At 47.8% G+C, this 21,657-nt stretch overlaps 1 protein-coding gene across 1 annotated transcript in view; it reads right to left on the minus strand.

Annotated features, from left to right (window-relative positions):
• LOC134677186 (talin-1) overlaps nucleotides 1–21,657 on the minus strand; it is a 99,393-nt gene that overhangs the window by 33,918 nt on the left and 43,818 nt on the right. The window contains exons 28-42 of the mRNA XM_063535631.1: nucleotides 20,538–20,731; nucleotides 19,100–19,229; nucleotides 18,021–18,145; nucleotides 17,227–17,395; nucleotides 16,889–17,056; nucleotides 15,557–15,719; nucleotides 14,723–14,850; nucleotides 14,216–14,347; nucleotides 13,136–13,321; nucleotides 11,777–11,931; nucleotides 5,320–5,463; nucleotides 4,922–5,055; nucleotides 4,037–4,149; nucleotides 3,463–3,621; nucleotides 2,844–3,004 (exon numbers count right to left, since the gene is read on the minus strand). Of these exons, the coding sequence (XP_063391701.1) occupies nucleotides 2,844–3,004; nucleotides 3,463–3,621; nucleotides 4,037–4,149; nucleotides 4,922–5,055; nucleotides 5,320–5,463; nucleotides 11,777–11,931; nucleotides 13,136–13,321; nucleotides 14,216–14,347; nucleotides 14,723–14,850; nucleotides 15,557–15,719; nucleotides 16,889–17,056; nucleotides 17,227–17,395; nucleotides 18,021–18,145; nucleotides 19,100–19,229; nucleotides 20,538–20,731 (2,261 nt within the window). The remainder of the gene's footprint in view (nucleotides 1–2,843; nucleotides 3,005–3,462; nucleotides 3,622–4,036; nucleotides 4,150–4,921; nucleotides 5,056–5,319; nucleotides 5,464–11,776; nucleotides 11,932–13,135; nucleotides 13,322–14,215; nucleotides 14,348–14,722; nucleotides 14,851–15,556; nucleotides 15,720–16,888; nucleotides 17,057–17,226; nucleotides 17,396–18,020; nucleotides 18,146–19,099; nucleotides 19,230–20,537; nucleotides 20,732–21,657) is intronic.

The following is a 21,657-nucleotide window of genomic DNA, read 5'->3' on the forward strand; positions in this document are numbered from 1 at the left end:
GGGCAGGCGGCCAAGTGCAATCCATTGAAGAACCGCATTTATACTTCGATCTCAACCCATCCGTCGGTATCTGGTCGGTATATTCCGAATGAGTCATCTGACCTTTCATAATTTATGCACACAAATTATTTTCTTTATTAGGGTTCCGTACCGAAAGGGTAAAAACGGGACCCTATTGCTAAGACTCTGCTGTCCGTCCGTCTGTCCGTCTGTCTGTCACCAGGCTGTAACTCAAGAACCGTGATAGCTAGACAGTTGAAATTTTCACAGATGATGTATTTCTGTTGCCGCTATAACTTGCAACAAACACTAAAAACAAAATAAAATAAATACCTATTTAAGTGGGGTCCCATACAAGTCAACACATGTGATTTTTTGCGTAATAGTACGGAACCCTTCGTGCGCGAGTCCGACTCGCACATGGCCGGTTTTTAAAGTAAATATTGGCCAGTAAAAATGTTGTCAATAATTCGCCGATTGATTTAATCTATACCTATTAGAGCGATAAATAGCGTTGGGGGTTCTTTGAGAAACAAAGATGTTTTTAATGTATGACGAGATGAGCCGTTATCATTAGTGTAAAATATTTACAATCTTAGAATAGGGTATTGACTGTATTTAAAATAATTTTTACAGTACATATGGTCCTATTTTCCCGCAGTAGTGCGTAAAATAGCACTTTTCGTGCGTATGTCAAAAGTTTAAAGGGCCATATGTACTGTAAAACGTTGTACGATACACGCGCGAATAGGAAAATCCCAACTCGTGTCGATTTAAAACACTCCCTTCGGTCGTGTTTTAATTTATCGCCACTCGTTTCGAATTTCCTCTTTTTTCGCACTTGTATCGTAAATAACTATTACACCATGCCTAAAGTAAAGCACCAGAAGATTAATAAAGAAACGTAGACAGCAGTTATTTTTATACGAGTACACAATTTCTATTTAAAACCCATGTAAAACTATAAAGAGTAGGTAATTTGATTGTGACGTCACATGCTAGTGTTACATATAAATTCCATAGTAGCAAAATCATTTTAACAGTTCGATAAAAGAAACTGATTTGATTAGTAGTCAAATACCCTAAAGGTGTAAGGTAAACGTACTGGTCCTCGACGCGGTCCCAGTGCATGTCATCTTGAAATTTAAGTCATTGTCAATAGAGGTGACAGCAGGGTGTCATCTATTGGGCATTAGCATGTCGAGCACTAGTAAACAAAGCCCAGATGGCCAGCGCTATTCCGGTCCCGCGGGTCACCGTGGTATTTATAATCGCTAGGTTAAGGACGCCCTGACGTAACTCGAACAGCGCGAATATACAAACGATGGACATTTTGAACAACTACGGGTCCTATTTAGACGACCGGTCTGGCCTAGTGGCTGGGTCCCGTGCCTGTGAAGCCGACAGTTCTGGGTTCGAATCCCGGTAAGGGCATTTATTTGTGTGATGAAGACAAATATTTGTTCCTGAATCATAGGTGTTTTCTATATATATATATAAGTATGTATTTATTTAGTATGTATTTATCAGTGGCGGCGCGTCCATAAAAGCCGATTCCCACCGGCTTGCCTCTTTTTGGACGTTTGAGCAGAGTTGTAAAGGAAATATGTAAGCCAAATTAGCCCCCGGCTTGCCTATGGATATGTTTGACGCGCCGCCACTGATATTTATCATTGTCGCCTAGCAACCATATTACAAGCTTTGCCTAGTTTGGGACTAGGTTGATCTGTGTAAGATGTCCCCAGATTTTTTTTGGGTATATTGACTCAGGGGAACTTAGCTATTGGAAGAGCATAGAGTCAAAGTACCAGTAAAGAATAAATTATGTCTATATTGCTAGTCATTCTGGTCAACTACGTTGTTTTAAGTATACAAAGATTGTAGGTCTTAAAAATGTTATTTGCTTATCATGAATAGTGACACAAAACAAAATGAAATGCCATTCGATTTTAAATCTTACCAGTAAAAGATAGAATATTAAATGCAACAGCATTTCGAGTTGTGCCACTGTTAATGATAAGCGTCGATTTGAGCGTCAGGACATTAATGGTCTTAGGCCCAGACCAACCATGGTAACTCTAGGTTTAACCGGTTAACCCCGGGTTAGTGAAATGCAAGTGGCGTTAAAATCTTGGGGTTATATTACTTATTTTGTTATGCCCATAATTCCTGGTTACCTGCTAAGATGCACAGATGTAGTGCATAATCGTTTTCCATCGTATTTTCTCGGAAACGTTCGTATTTGTCATGCTACCTCAGTCGACCTCAGTACTTTTTGTACCGAGACTGACTGAAATAGCAAGACACGTTCGTAAGTTTCCGTGAAAATACGATGGAAAATAATTATGCACTACATCTGTAAAGGGGCCCACTGATTAACAGTCCGCCGGACGGTATCGGCTTATCAGTTAGAACATTTTGACAGTTCCGAACAACTGACAGGCCGATACCGTCCGGCGGACTGTTAATCAGTGGGCCCCTTAAAGGCTGCTGAGAAAACCATGCAGCGTGTCGTGCTAAACAGCCGGTATTAATCATTCTAACAGTTCGGTAAAATCAGGCCGTGTAGCCAACATGCCAAACGCTCCGTAGTGATCGAAACGCAACCGTCACCGTCGCACCAATGTTCAAGAGTGATAGAGAGACACAAAGCGTTTCGTTGTCGTAGCGATAGCGATTGTCACCTTGGCTAAGCCGGTAGGGCGGATTAGCTGAATTTGCTGATCCACAGATCCCATCCGTTTTTACTCATTTTACCGATTTTTTTTGACATAGGTTTTTTTATATCGGCTTCATTTTTAGATAAATATATCTGTGGAAACGTTGTATAAATCGTTGTTTACCTGCTAGGAGTAAGCTTGCAGACCGAGCGCTGCAGCGAGTCCAGCAGAGGCCCGACGGCGCCGCGTTCTGTGCTCAGCGTTCTAGCACATTCTAGAAGCTCGGTCAGAGCAGAGCGGCACAGCTGGCTCTGCTGGTCCACGTTGCGGTGCGCGGTGATGGCCTGTAACAAGGGGAATTGTAAGCGGGAGCTCAAATTATGGAACAATATCTGGGAGACCGAGCTTTGCTCGGAAAATATAAAAATCTAAAATGCGCGTTTTACCAGAGATAAGACCGAGCCAGATCGATTTTACGCCCCCTAAAACCCCCATATAGCAAATTTCATCGAAATCATTAGAGCTGTTTCCGAGATCCCCGAAATAGATACTTATATAAACATATAAATAAATAAATGTACAACAATTGCTCGTTTAAAGGTATAATATAGAAGAAGCTAGAATGCTAAATTTTGAAAATAAAATAAATATATGTACATAATTATCAATAAACTAGACCGTTGCACAATATAACACTTAGTTTACTACGACTATGTTCAGTCATGATTGCAATATGGCATTATATTCTGGGGTTAGTTTTATCAGCCCGATAAAATACATTCTGTTAACAGTGACTACTTACAGTAGGATTTCCGGCAGCCTGGCTAGCGGCATGGGTCACTAAAGCCAGAGTCTCCAGCACAGTCCGAGCGTGCTCTATCAGCTCGCCTGATGATGACGATGACGTCATGTTGGACGCCGCGCCGATGGTGGCAGAGACGAGCGGCTCGCAGTATGATACCTACAGAATAATCATAGTTTTTAGCTAAAAATCATCTTATAAAACCATTTTGTGCAAAAATTAGTACAACCAGTGCTTATTTAAGTTTGAGATATATACTTCAATGGTATTCTACTAATATTATAAATGTGACAACCAATTTATATAATAGGTATTTGGATATTGGTTGCTCATTCACACAATTAACGGCTGAACACATTTTGGTGATCTTTAGCACAGAGATAGTATAACCTGGAATAAAGCTTCTGAATTCAAATAATTCAACAAACTGGTGAATTGGGAGTTCTAATTTAGTACAACAGTAGGTGAGGACAACTAAAAGCACCTCTTTGCGGAGGAATTAGCAGGCAATGACTAGTCTATATTGGTACATAAGACAAGTGCGAGTAAAGATTGAAATGTTAGCAATATTTACCAGTTGTACAACCGAGTGTCCGAGATTCTCCGCCTCCCCCTTCGCCGCGACGCGGACCGGCTCGATGCGCTCCAGCATCTCAGTGGTGCTGTTCTCGATCTGCTCCAGGTAACCTGAGAAAAAAAAATGGTTGACTGTTAAGTCAGTTTACACCCCCGGGACCCGGGTATGTCCTTAAACAACGTCCAAGACCACCGGTGGACGGCAGCAGCGTCCCTCAAATTCGGTGTACTCGACTGCGATCGCCAACCCGCCTGCCAAGCGTGGCGATTATGGCATTCACCCCAAGGCCAAGAAACATTCAATCAACAAACATTTCAGGGGCATTCAAGGGGGAGGCCTATGTTCAGCAGTGGACGTCTTATGGCTGAGATGATGATGAAAGTCAGTTTACGGACGATAATTTTACGTGATAACGTCATAAGAAAACATTGCTGAAAAATTGCATACTTTAGCCGTAACGTTACCATGACACTCTTTTGTGCATGCTACCGGTGTTCATCGATTTATAAGACGTCATCACGTCAAAAAATTAAGCGTTAGAACGACATAGATCACTGAAAACATCTTGAATTTTTCTAACCACCCTTAATACCATCTGATTTAGTAATGGTTCTAAATTAATATTAAATTATATAACATTTACATTCCCAGCGGTACTGATACTTCGAACGCATTCAAGGTAAGAGGCCGTTTGTTTGTTCATCATGATCATCATATCAGGCAGAAGACGTCCACTGAGGAGGCCTATGCCTCCCCCAAAGAGTGCCACAATGACCGGTCTTGCGCCACCCGCATCCAGCGGACTCGCGCGACCTTTACCAGGTCGTCAGTCCACCTTGTTTGTTTGTTTGTTTGCACATTCCAAAAGTGTCATAATGTTACCTTGCAGCGAGTCGGTCTTCATCTGGGGCAGCTCTTGGGCTACGGCTTGTAGAGCGGCCTGGTCGAGGGCGCGCCGTTGTCTGCCGAGCGTCTCCAGCGCGGCCGCGCACTCTCTCTGTCCCGGGGCTTTCTCTCTGTGAACAATAGTACATTATTGTCGAGGCTCGGAAGTAGCTACTTGCAGGCTGAGGATTCGTTTTAAACGGACGACCTTGGGAGTCCGTTTAATCGAATCCGAAGCCAGCAAGTAGCCTTCCAGACGAGTCATATATAGTGCTTTTCTCAAAAATGGTGCAAGAAATATAAATATCATTGAAATATTTTTCAAAAGCAACGTTCTTGCGTATATATTTTCGTCAAAGGTCGTCCTAATGCTAACGATGATTTGGAATTGTTACCTGATATCGCCGAGTAGACTCTTGATGCTATCTGAAACGGTCTTGCTGTGCGTAGCCAACGCCTGCCACTGTGGGCGGGCTTCTGGCGTCACCGCGAGAGCCTTGGCCGACTCCAGCATCGAGCATGAAGCTGAGATGATGCTCCTGTGGACAAATAAGTTGGCAAAAAATTCATTTTTGATACAAGCTTTTATCGCTGACTGTACTTTTCTTACCACAGGCAAGTAATGCTCATCGAGACAATTCAAAAAACCCCGAACACTGGGTTTCGTTGTTTTATCACATAGTTCCTATGGCCACCTCCGGTCTCTATCATCAGATCAGCTCGATGACACCATAATAATCATTGCATTGTCACCCGACTTACGTATGTATGCAAAATTTTAGTTCAATCGGAAACCGGGAAGTGGATCAAATTTAACTTGCAAGATTTGATTACAGATAACGGTCAGGTGAAACTAAATAAAAGCTTGTAAAAAAATATAAATCATTACCAGATGTCACATCAGTTGCGTTTAGTCTTCGAGCAACACCGGCTGCCGACACGTCCGAAGGGAGGGGCCCAAGCGATATCTCACCGTACAAATCATTCTGCCATTTTTCGCGGGGGGAAGGTGCACACAGTCGCACTTCTCACACACTTACATACAAAATCCAATCAAATGCCCTACCGCGAACCACGTTCGACGTGTTGCCTCTCTATGGCACTTGTAAATTCATACGTAAGTGTGACAGGGAGGCAACACGTCGAACGTGGTTTGCGGGAGGCCCTCTGTAATGACGTCACAAATACATAGAAAATGACACACGTCAAAGACAAATCTTGCAAACCTCGATCTCTTTTTGTGTACGGACGAGTGACTAGTGTCACAACACGCACACTAACACATTTTCGTTGAAGTATGTCATTGTATTCTGAGAGATGAGAAGTCGGATTTGTCGCTCGACCGATCCGCAATTTGTACTGAGCGAGCAAAATCGATAAATCCAACAATTAGTTGAGACTAAAATATAATAATTGTATTAAATGTAATTAAACGTATGATATGTAAAAAAAAAATATTACATGTGAAATGTAACACTTTCTTTTTGTAAATTTGATGTCCCCGACCTCTTTTTATAACAAAAAACTGAGCAAACAGGCATTTTTGTGCAGCAGTGTTCACGCGCGCGTCTGGACTCGGTCTAGTGAAAAATCCAAGTGCAACTAGTTTTATTACCCGCGCTAGATTATATTGACGCGCTAATCTTGTACCTCGGCAGAGGGGAAATAGTGCGAATGCCGCCTCCCTTCCGTGTTGCTCGAAGCGTTTAGTAACATTTGGTGTGATCGCCAACATAATTTTATTGGTCAAGCGTATGTCAAACTCAATTTTAATAAATAAATAATAAATATTGCAGGACATTTTTAACACAAATTGACTAGGCCCCACGGTAAGCTCAAGAAGGCTTGTGTTGTGGGTACTCAGACAACGATATATATAATATATAAATACTTAAATACATAGAAAACAACCATGACTCAGGAACAAATATCTGTTTCATCATACAAATAAATGCCCTTGCCAGGATTCGAACCCGGGACTATCGGCTTCGTAGGCAGGGTCACTACCCACTAGGCCAACCGGTCGTCAAATTTTACACCAGTAACTTGTGAATACGGCGGGGGGAACTAGCATCCCATAAAGCTCTCTCTTCTCTTCTCTCTTCCTCTCCTTTTCTCTCTCCTTTCTTCTCTTCTTCTTTTTCTTCTTTAGTTTTTCGTACACACAACTACTTATACGTTTAGTGCAGTGGAGGAGAGATACTGCAGTGAAATAATCCCAAGTGGCAGGTGAAACTTTGAAAAGTGGAATTCCTAAAATTCCTTGGAGCTCGAGTGCAGACTATAAGAGAATCTTTGTAAGATTAAGTGCCCTATGCACCATCCCACTAACACAGGGTTAACCGGTTAAATCTGGTGTTACCATGGTTACCGGTAGCAATTTGACACGTTATCGGTTTAACCTGTCCTGTCCCACGAGCATTGACTTCAATGAAAGTTGCTTTGTCCATATGGCCCTATTCTTTCTGTCCCAGATTTGAGCGTGTGGGAGAGGACAGGTTAACCGCTTAACCTCGGGTTAGTGTGATGGTGCAAGGGGCCCTGAGTGGGGTAGGGGCATACCTGCCGCTCTCGAGGATGGAGTGCTGGTTGTGGCGCGCCTGCGGCGAGATGCGCGCCGGCACGGAGCTGAACTGCGGGCTGTCCGCGAACTGGCACAGGCTGCGGACTGCTTCCTGCAGCGGGCCCGAGATGTAGGGGCATACCTGCCGCTCTCGAGGATGGAGTGCTGGTTGTGGCGCGCCTGCGGCGAGATGCGCGCCGGCACGGAGCTGAACTGCGGGCTGTCCGCGAACTGGCACAGGCTGCGGACTGCTTCCTGCAGCGGGCCCGAGATGTAGGGGCATACCTGCCGCTCTCGAGGATGGAGTGCTGGTTGTGGCGCGCCTGCGGCGAGATGCGCGCCGGCACGGAGCTGAACTGCGGGCTGTCCGCGAACTGGCACAGGCTGCGGACTGCTTCCTGCAGCGGGCCCGAGATGTAGGGGCATACCTGCCGCTCTCGAGGATGGAGTGCTGGTTGTGGCGCGCCTGCGGCGAGATGCGCGCCGGCACGGAGCTGAACTGCGGGCTGTCCGCGAACTGGCACAGGCTGCGGACTGCTTCCTGCAGCGGGCCCGAGATGTAGGGGCATACCTGCCGCTCTCGAGGATGGAGTGCTGGTTGTGGCGCGCCTGCGGCGAGATGCGCGCCGGCACGGAGCTGAACTGCGGGCTGTCCGCGAACTGGCACAGGCTGCGGACTGCTTCCTGCAGCGGGCCCGAGATGTAGGGGCATACCTGCCGCTCTCGAGGATGGAGTGCTGGTTGTGGCGCGCCTGCGGCGAGATGCGCGCCGGCACGGAGCTGAACTGCGGGCTGTCCGCGAACTGGCACAGGCTGCGGACTGCTTCCTGCAGCGGGCCCGAGATGTAGGGGCATACCTGCCGCTCTCGAGGATGGAGTGCTGGTTGTGGCGCGCCTGCGGCGAGATGCGCGCCGGCACGGAGCTGAACTGCGGGCTGTCCGCGAACTGGCACAGGCTGCGGACTGCTTCCTGCAGCGGGCCCGAGATGTAGGGGCATACCTGCCGCTCTCGAGGATGGAGTGCTGGTTGTGGCGCGCCTGCGGCGAGATGCGCGCCGGCACGGAGCTGAACTGCGGGCTGTCCGCGAACTGGCACAGGCTGCGGACTGCTTCCTGCAGCGGGCCCGAGATGTAGGGGCATACCTGCCGCTCTCGAGGATGGAGTGCTGGTTGTGGCGCGCCTGCGGCGAGATGCGCGCCGGCACGGAGCTGAACTGCGGGCTGTCCGCGAACTGGCACAGGCTGCGGACTGCTTCCTGCAGCGGGCCCGAGATGTAGGGGCATACCTGCCGCTCTCGAGGATGGAGTGCTGGTTGTGGCGCGCCTGCGGCGAGATGCGCGCCGGCACGGAGCTGAACTGCGGGCTGTCCGCGAACTGGCACAGGCTGCGGACTGCTTCCTGCAGCGGGCCCGAGATGTAGGGGCATACCTGCCGCTCTCGAGGATGGAGTGCTGGTTGTGGCGCGCCTGCGGCGAGATGCGCGCCGGCACGGAGCTGAACTGCGGGCTGTCCGCGAACTGGCACAGGCTGCGGACTGCTTCCTGCAGCGGGCCCGAGATGTAGGGGCATACCTGCCGCTCTCGAGGATGGAGTGCTGGTTGTGGCGCGCCTGCGGCGAGATGCGCGCCGGCACGGAGCTGAACTGCGGGCTGTCCGCGAACTGGCACAGGCTGCGGACTGCTTCCTGCAGCGGGCCCGAGATGTAGGGGCATACCTGCCGCTCTCGAGGATGGAGTGCTGGTTGTGGCGCGCCTGCGGCGAGATGCGCGCCGGCACGGAGCTGAACTGCGGGCTGTCCGCGAACTGGCACAGGCTGCGGACTGCTTCCTGCAGCGGGCCCGAGATGTAGGGGCATACCTGCCGCTCTCGAGGATGGAGTGCTGGTTGTGGCGCGCCTGCGGCGAGATGCGCGCCGGCACGGAGCTGAACTGCGGGCTGTCCGCGAACTGGCACAGGCTGCGGACTGCTTCCTGCAGCGGGCCCGAGATGTAGGGGCATACCTGCCGCTCTCGAGGATGGAGTGCTGGTTGTGGCGCGCCTGCGGCGAGATGCGCGCCGGCACGGAGCTGAACTGCGGGCTGTCCGCGAACTGGCACAGGCTGCGGACTGCTTCCTGCAGCGGGCCCGAGATGTAGGGGCATACCTGCCGCTCTCGAGGATGGAGTGCTGGTTGTGGCGCGCCTGCGGCGAGATGCGCGCCGGCACGGAGCTGAACTGCGGGCTGTCCGCGAACTGGCACAGGCTGCGGACTGCTTCCTGCAGCGGGCCCGAGATGTAGGGGCATACCTGCCGCTCTCGAGGATGGAGTGCTGGTTGTGGCGCGCCTGCGGCGAGATGCGCGCCGGCACGGAGCTGAACTGCGGGCTGTCCGCGAACTGGCACAGGCTGCGGACTGCTTCCTGCAGCGGGCCCGAGATGTAGGGGCATACCTGCCGCTCTCGAGGATGGAGTGCTGGTTGTGGCGCGCCTGCGGCGAGATGCGCGCCGGCACGGAGCTGAACTGCGGGCTGTCCGCGAACTGGCACAGGCTGCGGACTGCTTCCTGCAGCGGGCCCGAGATGTAGGGGCATACCTGCCGCTCTCGAGGATGGAGTGCTGGTTGTGGCGCGCCTGCGGCGAGATGCGCGCCGGCACGGAGCTGAACTGCGGGCTGTCCGCGAACTGGCACAGGCTGCGGACTGCTTCCTGCAGCGGGCCCGAGATGTAGGGGCATACCTGCCGCTCTCGAGGATGGAGTGCTGGTTGTGGCGCGCCTGCGGCGAGATGCGCGCCGGCACGGAGCTGAACTGCGGGCTGTCCGCGAACTGGCACAGGCTGCGGACTGCTTCCTGCAGCGGGCCCGAGATGTAGGGGCATACCTGCCGCTCTCGAGGATGGAGTGCTGGTTGTGGCGCGCCTGCGGCGAGATGCGCGCCGGCACGGAGCTGAACTGCGGGCTGTCCGCGAACTGGCACAGGCTGCGGACTGCTTCCTGCAGCGGGCCCGAGATGTAGGGGCATACCTGCCGCTCTCGAGGATGGAGTGCTGGTTGTGGCGCGCCTGCGGCGAGATGCGCGCCGGCACGGAGCTGAACTGCGGGCTGTCCGCGAACTGGCACAGGCTGCGGACTGCTTCCTGCAGCGGGCCCGAGATGTAGGGGCATACCTGCCGCTCTCGAGGATGGAGTGCTGGTTGTGGCGCGCCTGCGGCGAGATGCGCGCCGGCACGGAGCTGAACTGCGGGCTGTCCGCGAACTGGCACAGGCTGCGGACTGCTTCCTGCAGCGGGCCCGAGATGTAGGGGCATACCTGCCGCTCTCGAGGATGGAGTGCTGGTTGTGGCGCGCCTGCGGCGAGATGCGCGCCGGCACGGAGCTGAACTGCGGGCTGTCCGCGAACTGGCACAGGCTGCGGACTGCTTCCTGCAGCGGGCCCGAGATGTAGGGGCATACCTGCCGCTCTCGAGGATGGAGTGCTGGTTGTGGCGCGCCTGCGGCGAGATGCGCGCCGGCACGGAGCTGAACTGCGGGCTGTCCGCGAACTGGCACAGGCTGCGGACTGCTTCCTGCAGCGGGCCCGAGATGTAGGGGCATACCTGCCGCTCTCGAGGATGGAGTGCTGGTTGTGGCGCGCCTGCGGCGAGATGCGCGCCGGCACGGAGCTGAACTGCGGGCTGTCCGCGAACTGGCACAGGCTGCGGACTGCTTCCTGCAGCGGGCCCGAGATGTAGGGGCATACCTGCCGCTCTCGAGGATGGAGTGCTGGTTGTGGCGCGCCTGCGGCGAGATGCGCGCCGGCACGGAGCTGAACTGCGGGCTGTCCGCGAACTGGCACAGGCTGCGGACTGCTTCCTGCAGCGGGCCCGAGATGTAGGGGCATACCTGCCGCTCTCGAGGATGGAGTGCTGGTTGTGGCGCGCCTGCGGCGAGATGCGCGCCGGCACGGAGCTGAACTGCGGGCTGTCCGCGAACTGGCACAGGCTGCGGACTGCTTCCTGCAGCGGGCCCGAGATGTAGGGGCATACCTGCCGCTCTCGAGGATGGAGTGCTGGTTGTGGCGCGCCTGCGGCGAGATGCGCGCCGGCACGGAGCTGAACTGCGGGCTGTCCGCGAACTGGCACAGGCTGCGGACTGCTTCCTGCAGCGGGCCCGAGATGTAGGGGCATACCTGCCGCTCTCGAGGATGGAGTGCTGGTTGTGGCGCGCCTGCGGCGAGATGCGCGCCGGCACGGAGCTGAACTGCGGGCTGTCCGCGAACTGGCACAGGCTGCGGACTGCTTCCTGCAGCGGGCCCGAGATGTAGGGGCATACCTGCCGCTCTCGAGGATGGAGTGCTGGTTGTGGCGCGCCTGCGGCGAGATGCGCGCCGGCACGGAGCTGAACTGCGGGCTGTCCGCGAACTGGCACAGGCCGCGCACCGCCTCCTGCAGCGGGCCCGTCGCGGCGGCGCAGCGGGCGCGGTTGGACTGTGGAAACAATTCATTACTAACTTATACACTTAAGGGCCCCCCCACATCTGGCGGAGCGTCGGCGTCTACAATTCTATGGCCGACGTCGACGCAACTGCGCAGCAACGTCATTTTCCATAGCGCTGGACCGACGCCGACAGACGCCGACGCTCGAAAGACGCCAGATGTGGGGGGGCCTTAAAATCCCGGACCCGGGTATGACCTTAAACCACGTCCAAGACCACCGGTGGACGGGCAGCAGCGTCCCTCAAATTCAGTGTACTCGACTGCGATCGCCAACCCGCCTGCCAAGCGTGGCGATTATGGCATTCGCCCCCCATAAGGGGGAGGCCTATGTTCAGCAGTGGATGTCTTATGGCTGAGATGACGATGATGATGACACTTAAAATCAAACCCTACTGCAACGAGATAAAGTGTAATTATGGTTCATAAGTTCAGTTCTACGTTACTACTAACCCAATAATGACCGTGTGACTAAATTCTCTATATTCGTCACTTACTACTGTCATCGAACTTATCATGCATATGTTGCATCCATTTTGAGATATGGCCACAGAATAAATAATAGTACTAGGTAAAGGTTCACTCTCTAACAAAACGCGTCTTTACGAGAGATATAAGCGCAGGCGCGAGCAGACGTCCATTCCATAGCGGTGTGCGGCAACCACTACTGCTAGACACCAAAACTGGTGTGCCCGCATGTGCTTGTAGCGACGCGACGAAATCGCGGAGTGACCCACGCCTGATATAGCACACTAGTGTTGGATAGTTTCATAAATAGAGCTTAAATAGCGTTTTCAGTCTACAAAAAATGCAACGAAAACCGAGCTCATTATAATTTCCCCTTACTGTTTATTCATATCATGGTTATGTGTTATTCATATTAAGATACGGCATGCTTGTGTGGGGAAATTAAATACAGGTAAAGTAGCATTTCAGGCCCTATAAAGTAACATTTAGCCCTATTTCAGTGATCTGGCTTATGTTATTTGTCTAAAAATTAAACATTTCGTCGCTTTGCAATAGGTAGCCAAAATTACATCCGTTCGGCACCAATTTTGGTGGCTAGCCATAAGCCGCGCGTGGCGCTGTCGCCACCTAGCGGCCATATCTGTCCTGATCGTAACAGACGCGTTTTGTTAGAGAGTGAATCTTCTGTACCTAGTTAGTACTATTATTTATTCTGTGCTTATGTACTAACCTCGCTATAATCGCTGTCCAGGGCCTTAATCTCCTTCACCAACGCCGCTGTAGAGTTGGCCACGTCCTTAGCGGCCTGAACGAAGTGTCGTTTAGCTTGCGGCTCGGTGGTCTTTCCGGAGGCGACGCGGCACGCGTTGCAGAGGGCGCTGGTGTGCTTGGCGATCACTGTGGCGGCGGATAATACCTGCAGAACAAAGAAATCATGTCACAAAATATATATAAAGTATATAAAGCATTATGGATTATGGAATTTCTGTTTTGATATTTGACCCTTAACTTCACACAGTCCAAAATACTGGACATAATATTTTACCCTCATTTTGCACATTGTAAAATAATTACAACTATCATTAATTACAACTATTGACCACCGAGGTTTGAACTAACGACCTTTCGTGTTTTGAATCCAGTTTAGGAAAGTAAAGATTACTAAAAGTCCGTTTTATGGAACAACAAACGTTAAATTATGAAACAATTCTGGAGATAATGAATTGCCATGAGAATTCGCAATATAAAACTTTAGCAAAAAGGTAGAGTTAGGCCTAGTTGAATCTGCAACGATTTTGATAACACACTCAGTGCAAGTGTTATTTATACGTCATAATTTCATAGAAGTTTGACGTTTAAGATAACACTTCCAATGCGCGTTTTATGAAAATCTTTGCCGACTTTTCTTGGTCTGACTCTATAGTTCGTTTTTTTCAGCATTAGAAATAAGGTAAACAATCTTGATGTGTATTTTAATTGAAAAACGCATTTTAACAATAAGTTACGGCAAATATGTAACAATTATGAATCTAATACGATCATTTATACTCTTCTGCTTTCATAAGTAATAGTCAATGATTTTTAAAAAGCGTTTTTCAATTAAAAGACGTGTCAAGATCGCTTACATTCTTTGGAGTTCTTTCTAATGATAAAATGACCTTCTTTGGAGTTCTTTCTAATGATGGTTGACTGGTAGAGAATGCCATTAGGCATTAAGTTCGCCATTTGTACATTATTTTTATGTTTTGTGCAATAAAGTTTAAATAAATAAATAAATAAAAAAACGAACTATAGAACATTAAGAATTGACCTGTTGTTGATCGCTAGTAGGGTCAGCCAGAGCTTGGCAGGCCTGCTCGATGGCCACCGCGGCGCGCGCGAACTGCGCTTGGTCCACCAACCCTGGTCGGCCGGCCACTGACGTTGAATCCGATACGGCCACCTGAGAAACAATACACTTATTAAACTTATCCGGGCGGACTTTTCAAAACTTATTAAAATAATCCTGGTCACGCCACCAAAATGTAACACTAATATAATTATCGTTTTTGCCAACTATGGCGGTCAGCATAATATAGTCAGCGCGTGTCGATAGCTTAGTATAGATTAGAGCACGCGCTGATTCTGTTGAGATATTGTATGTGTCGCCGCCGATTAGACTTGTGATGTAAAGATAACAGGATGTATGAAACGCCTAAAAGAAAGAAATAAATGAAGTTGGTAGCAAGAAGAGGCATGGCGTGATCTGGTGTCGGAGGCCAGGACTCACTTTGGGTCATTGCGTCACCGTAGTAAGTAATGATTTAGTGTTGCTTACCCAATAAGCAGCCTGAGCGGTGCAGTCCACCAGCCCCAGGACCGCGTCGGCCACGTTGCGCACGGCGCGACAGAACTGCGCGTACTCCGACCGCTTCACTGACGTCGCCATGCTTGACATGCCTTCGCCTGTAAAACGATTAGGTTAAAATCATGCTAGTTTCATTGGCCTTTGGGTCTACTGCAGACGATTTATGGTGTAACACTGGAGAATCACCGTTTTTGGTGGCCGAATAGACCGATGCGAGACAGGCCTGACAAGAGAGATTTGTGGAAAACGGTACTGAGACGCCTTGTCGTCGTTTTTTGCCTTTTGTCAGCGAGTGCGGCTAACCAGGTCTCATAACAAAACTTGCGACCCTTCACAACACGTTTGCGCCATAACGTTCGCTGTACTACGAGCCTCTCCCAGTCTGGGTGGTCGACTCATTACTGCAAATTTTATAAGACATCCAATATTTATGCTTTTCTTTTCATTTTGTTTAGTTTATTTTCTTAATTAGTTTTCTTGTATTATGTATTCTCTGTTTTCTTAATTATTTCTTCTGTGTATCTTTTGCAATGTTTTAATATTTATCTTTTTGTGTTATCTGTTGTGGCAACACCGAATGGGCCCTACGGAAGACCAGCGCTGGCTTTATCATTATGTTGAGTAGGGTCCATTTTGTGATGCACACTTATTGTTCTCTTCTTTTCTTGCTGTTGTTGTATGTACATGTCCGTACATGTTTTGTGATCGTTACGAATTAAAATCTTTTATCTTTATCTAAATAACGAAGCACGAAAATAACCGCAATTTTCAAAAGGTTTTTCGGAGTAATATTTGTTTACTTACTAAGAGCCTTGCTGTGTCCGACGCAAGCGTCGACATTAGAGAAGTAGCTGAGCTCGCTGACGGGCTGCGAGGGTGCGTCGAGGAGTACCCGGGAGCCCTCGATGCTGCGGATGGCGGCCGCGCACTCCTTCTGGCCGGGCGCCGCTTCAGTGCACACGTCCACCTGAGGGATTTTAAAAGCTTCTTTAGCGGCGCTGAGCACTTTTTGAGGTGGGGAAAAAATGATAAACTCGAGACAGCGTACCGCGTAACGCGCTGACGTCATGGGTGACGGACAATGTTATTCACCAAAGAACTTTAGTATAACGTATCATAATCAGGTCAATTATTTCAAACTGGACTTTTATATTAAGCAACAAAGCTCAATGTTCTAATCTTGTACGGGCTGAAATACGAGGATCTCACAGTTACATTCTAACTTTATATCACTCCAATATAATTCAATAAAGCTACATCTTGATGAAATCGCTAATAAAAGGGAACTCTAGTACTGGTGAATAAAACTCAAAATATCATGACTTAGATGCTGACATGATTTAGATGCGAGGTCTGCAAGGTAACTTCACAATTTCAATTCGAATTTTAAACAATTAACATTTTTCAATAGAAAAGAGAATGGGTCAATAAAATTATACAGTGCTGCAGACATTTTGGACTAGTCATTGAGTTTTCACTTCTGTCGGCACTCCCGGAGTGCAACCCGTAGTTTTTTTTTGTTTTATAGAAACAATAACACATGCTTGCTTTCTACCAAAGACATATGTAACTCCGTATAAGATGAGTGGAAGGCGAGAGAAGTCGCGGTCGCACGCCAACCAGATGGACTGGCCAAGTTAGAGAAGCCACTTTCTCTAGCAAATCCCATAAAGCTGTGAGGGCAACAATGGATCGAGACCGATGGAGACAGCCGATCAGGGATGTGAAACCTAGTGATCTCGATCCTCAGGAATGAGGGAACGACTAAAGAGAGATGAGGAAAGTCTAAGGAAAAAACGTGCCTCGGAAATCAAGACAGTCATTCTCGGATAGATGGCGCCACACCTTTGGCCTATGCTCGGCTAGATGGCGTTGACAACACCGTTTGATATTTAACAATTTTAACACATCAGTGAAAGAACATGGGTCAAAATCATATAAAAGTACCATATATCCGTGTATATATTTTTTGTAATTTCTATACATTTTTATTTTTAATCGTGTGCCGATAGATGGCAGTAAATTTACTGTGACTATGACAGTAATCCTCTACACTATCTATTCTTTTTGCTTTCTACAGAGGTGATATCTGGTTAAGAAAGAGAATCATTTCAGCTGTAAAAAGAAGAAACTTACCAGTCTATTGATGCTTTCTGTGACAGCTCTCGCGGCCGCAGCGAGCTGGTTTTTGGCATTGGGACGCGTCAAGTCCTGGCTGACAGACTTGGCGACCGTCAGCAGCTTCGAAGAGTTGATCGTCACGGATTTCATCGAGTTCACCATCAGGGTTTGGGTCTCGCGGTCCTGCAAACAATGTCACACTTGAATAGGCGTTTGGCAAAAAATGGGACAGTCTATGAAAGTAGGTAAGTACAAAAATACATTAATGAGGGGTGATTTGAGGCCTATAACTTTCATACCTCAGTATTTATACCCTAGACCCAAAAATGGTTAAAAGGAGGCCTAGATCTTACCTCAGTCTGCCCCGCCATCTCCATGCCAACGCCCAGCAGACGGTTGAAAGCGTCTCCGAAATGCCTCGAGTTATCAGCGAGGGCCGATGGGGACTCGATGCCTTGTACCACCTCGGACGAGGCCGAGTTGAGGCCTACGGCGGCTGCGTTCAGTTCAGATTGAAGTTCACTGTAAAGAATATTTAATACTCGTAACTTATTGGGACTTGTATTCAATTTGATACCAAAGTAAAGATTGGTGCTATATGTTATCTCCAAGGTGTTATATATGTGTTTGTTTTAACCTTTTGAACGCTAAACGGCGCATCCATTTGCCGTGCCACTGACGCCACGAGGGTAAAATTTAGTTTTGTGAATAAATAATGCCAACCTATAAATGGGGTGTTTTTCAGTAGATTTTCATCAAAAAACGATTGACGTCAAATGCCGTCTTTTGTCACGATTTTGCGTTGACGTCAATTACCGTCTGTGGCGCTCAAAAGGTTAATTGTACAATATGTGTGCTTTGAGCCTTTGATACTATACCGTGTACTGTCGTGTAACGTATCATATATTCAGTTTCTATTTGCGAGTTCCTATCATTGGCTCTGTAATGCTATCTAAAAGTTTAATGTATCTTTCAAAGCTCTTGGAAACAGCTCTAACGATTTCGATGAAATTTGGTATGTGGGGGTTTGCGGGGCCCAAAAATCGATCTTGCTAGGTCTTATCTCTGGGAAAACGCGCATTTTGAGTTTTTATATGTTTTTGTCACCCAGATATAAAATAAATAAATAAAATCAATGAGTTGTTACCCATAGCTGCGGTCGCTGGGCGGGAACTCGCCCATGTTGAGGATATTGAGCGTTTCGTTAATGTTCTCCATGGCCGCGTGTAGCTCCGAGTGAGAAGGCACCGCCTCCAAGCTCGTATCCAGATTCTGCACAATAATAAATAAATAAAATAAAAATAAAAAGCCCATTTATTCCATAACCAAAAATTAAATTAACATATCAAAAAGGTAATTAAAATCTATTTTTTATATTTTGTACACTTAAACTAATTTTTTTTTTAACTATAATTATATAATTTGGTTAGGACCCCTCACGGGTAAAGGCCTCCTCCAGCTCTTGCCATCTTTTTCTGTCTTGTGCAGTATTGCACAATGTCAAAGAGAATTTGAAATAGTTACTGTCATGGTAAATTAGGTAGCTACATTACATTTACTGCCATCTTTCGACAGAAGATTAAAACTGTTTGAATGCCATTTGACTTAGATAATTATTCTTTCACTGATATGTGTTAACTTGTTAAATATTAATATGAACGCCATCTCGCCGTCGGGTATCTCGGGAACGGCTCTAACGATTTTGATAAAATTTGCTATATGGGGGTTTTCGGGGGCGATAAATCGATCTAGCTGGGTCTTATCTATGAGAAAACGCGCATTTATGAGTTTTATACCGGGTGTGGCCTGTAATATGAGCAAAAAAATTAACTGTCGGCTCTACTCCTCATACTGATCAACATTTGTTCAGCGACTTTTAAAAATAATTTGTAGTTTGATTTTTAATACTCTTTAAAGGTTATTCAAAGACGCAATGTATTACGAATTTTGTTATGTTTAAGGCTTGACAAGCAACGTCAATCCCAATGATATGGCGTGGCGATGGCGTCCATTGAAGATAATATTTATTTTGTATGAAAAATAGGGAGTCTAAATACTTCATAATTTTTAAAAGTTGTTGAACTAAAGTGTCACCGTTTGAGGAGTACAATGTATGTTTTAATTATTTGCTCGTGTTACAGGCCACACCCGGTATGTGTTCCGAGCAAAACTCGGTTTTTCAGATATTAAGTTATAATTTAAGACACAAATCATAGTATATTGTACCTGAGTAACATCTTTAGCGATGGTAACTATAGTGGAGATGTCGACACGTTCTGAGGTGGACAGATACGTCTTCACAGTTTCCACCAGCGTCAGCGAAGAGTGGAGGACTTCGCGCCCAGTGGACGTCAGTCTGAAAGAGACATGAAAAAGTTGAGACTTGTGATGTGAATTTATATGAAACCAATTAAACAAGCAGATACGTCTGCGAACTATTTTGCGAGCAGCGAGGGTTCAAGTCCTGCCGGAAGAGTAACTTTTTCCATTTTTTTCCTTTAAATAAATCACATAAAAAATATATACATACAAACATGAACGCTGAAAACAATCTCTTTTATTTGGGCAGTCGTGTAAAAATTAAAAAAACTAAATCTAAAAATGAATGAGTAATAACTAATCTTAAAATAAATAACTAATAACTATTCCTCTGCGGCATGGTGCTGTATGGTTTTTTTTTGCATAAAAAACACTACGCGAACTTGACGTGTAATTTACTGAAAAACATTTTTAAAAAATCAGTTACTTATGAAAGCAAAAGAATATAAATGATCGTATTAGATTCATAATTGTTACATATTTGCCGTGACTTTTTTTCAAAAGTGTTTTTCAATAAAAATACACGTCAATATTATTTACATTTTTATTTTAAAATATGCTAAATTAGTTAAAAAAACGAACTATACACGCTGGCAGTATTTCCTCGCTGTATCGCAATACTTATTCTTTGTGCGAGGAAGCTGCCAGCTCTACGGTCACCGGAGGCGTCTGCTGTTCTTTAAAGGTCATTTCGTGTTTCATTATTCATCTTTCACTCAAAGTGACAGATGTGAACATAAAATGAGGAGGAGTGTGCCCAAGAGCTACACGAGCTCATTCCACCGTCCCCATTCTACCATCGGACTTTTAGACGCACGGCCGGTTTCCATCCTTACTTGGTAGATATTCCGCCAATTCGCACTAAGCGCTTTGCTTCTACTTTCCTTATGCGCACTGCCAAGGAATGGAATTCCTTGCCGGCGTCTATATTTCCGTGCTCTTATAACCCGGCAACCTTCAAATCAAGAGTGAACAGGCACCTTCTGGGCGAGCTCGCTCCATCGTAGGCCACGTCTACGCCTCGGCTAGTCTGTGGCCATGAGTAAACCCATGCATAATAAAAAAAAAAATGAACCAATAGTGAAAAATAAGAGTCAAGAGTGAAAAGGTGAAGGTTTGAAGGTGGGTTAGATAGTTCTCTAAATAGTGTAGTGGTATAGTTATGTAGGTCGATCGGGGAGTCACCTGGGTGTGTGTTCAGCGTCAGGATCAGGGTCAGGGTCTGGCGCAGCGCGGCGGACAGGCCGGCGGCGGCGTCCCCGCAGTCCGGCGGGTTTTGTCGTCTCGCCGCGGAAATTAGTTGCGGAGGCCATGGTGTAGTTATCTAGGTTGACAGGGGAGTCACCTGGTTGTGTGTTCAGCGTCAGCATGCGCGGCAGCCCTGACGCCGCCCGTCCACTGTCGTAGAGCAGCGGACAGGCCGGCGGCGGCCTCGCCGCAGCCGGGCGGGTCCTGGCGCCGCGCCGCGGACACGAGCTGCGCGGTGGAGCCGGCGGCGGCGCGCGAGGCCGACGCCATGGTGGAGCGCGCCCACTCCGCCTGGTGCATAAACACAATTCCATTATCTCATCGTTTTCGGGGGCCCTTCCGGGTACATTTTGACCCGTGAGGATCTTTTGTGCACTTCCTAGGAAGTATCCGTCAACTACTCAATAGATTTTCCCACCATCTCCATGTGCCGGATGATGGAGATCATAGGTAGCATTTTAAAATCCTTCGGTTCCAGATATCAGACATGTGTAAGTAATGCTCGTAATATCACAAATGAGATAGTTATCTCTCGAACACGTAATATGGCATTACGTATCTCTCCGCGAAATCAACCAGTACTTCAAACATCACTCATCACGCGAGCCGCACCGAGCGCGCGAGCGCCAACGACCGGTCGAAGCACGCGAAATGGATTCAATTCCAAATACATTGACTCGCCGATATGAACGGTCAGTTCAAGTCTACGCACAGAGCGCGTAATGTGTAATGTCACTTGTGATAGTGTCATGTTTGATCGCCATGCCATGCCATCATTGCTTTGTTATCTCGCTCACACTCGCACTCAGTGCTCGCTCGCTCTCGCTCTACGATGCTTTCGGCTATCTTCGGAACCATTCGGATAGGTCCGCTCGGCTGATCGCCGCGGTTTAAGTTGTCACTCACTAATATTTTTACGAATATGATTTTCTGCAATAGATTTAAAACTCTAATGCGTCCGCGTAGAGCTTAAAATGTTTTCTTATAATACAAGAAGGACGCAGTCAAATGGAGTAATTTATTTGCGTTTTTGTATTTGACGAAAAGAAAACCGTTTATTATTATTGTTGTGAAATGTTTGATAGTTTGCTTGACTTTCGCGGTTCGCGGCAAACTAAGTACGAGTTAATACTTGTTTATCCTTTAATATAATTGTGAATTAGTGCATAACGAGACTGACTGTAGAAATTCGAGTTGTTTATAAAGACTGAGTGAAC

The sequence above is a fragment of the Cydia fagiglandana genome, chromosome 25, assembly GCF_963556715.1.
Source record: "Cydia fagiglandana chromosome 25, ilCydFagi1.1, whole genome shotgun sequence".
Classification (NCBI taxonomy): Eukaryota; Metazoa; Arthropoda; class Insecta; order Lepidoptera; family Tortricidae; genus Cydia; species Cydia fagiglandana.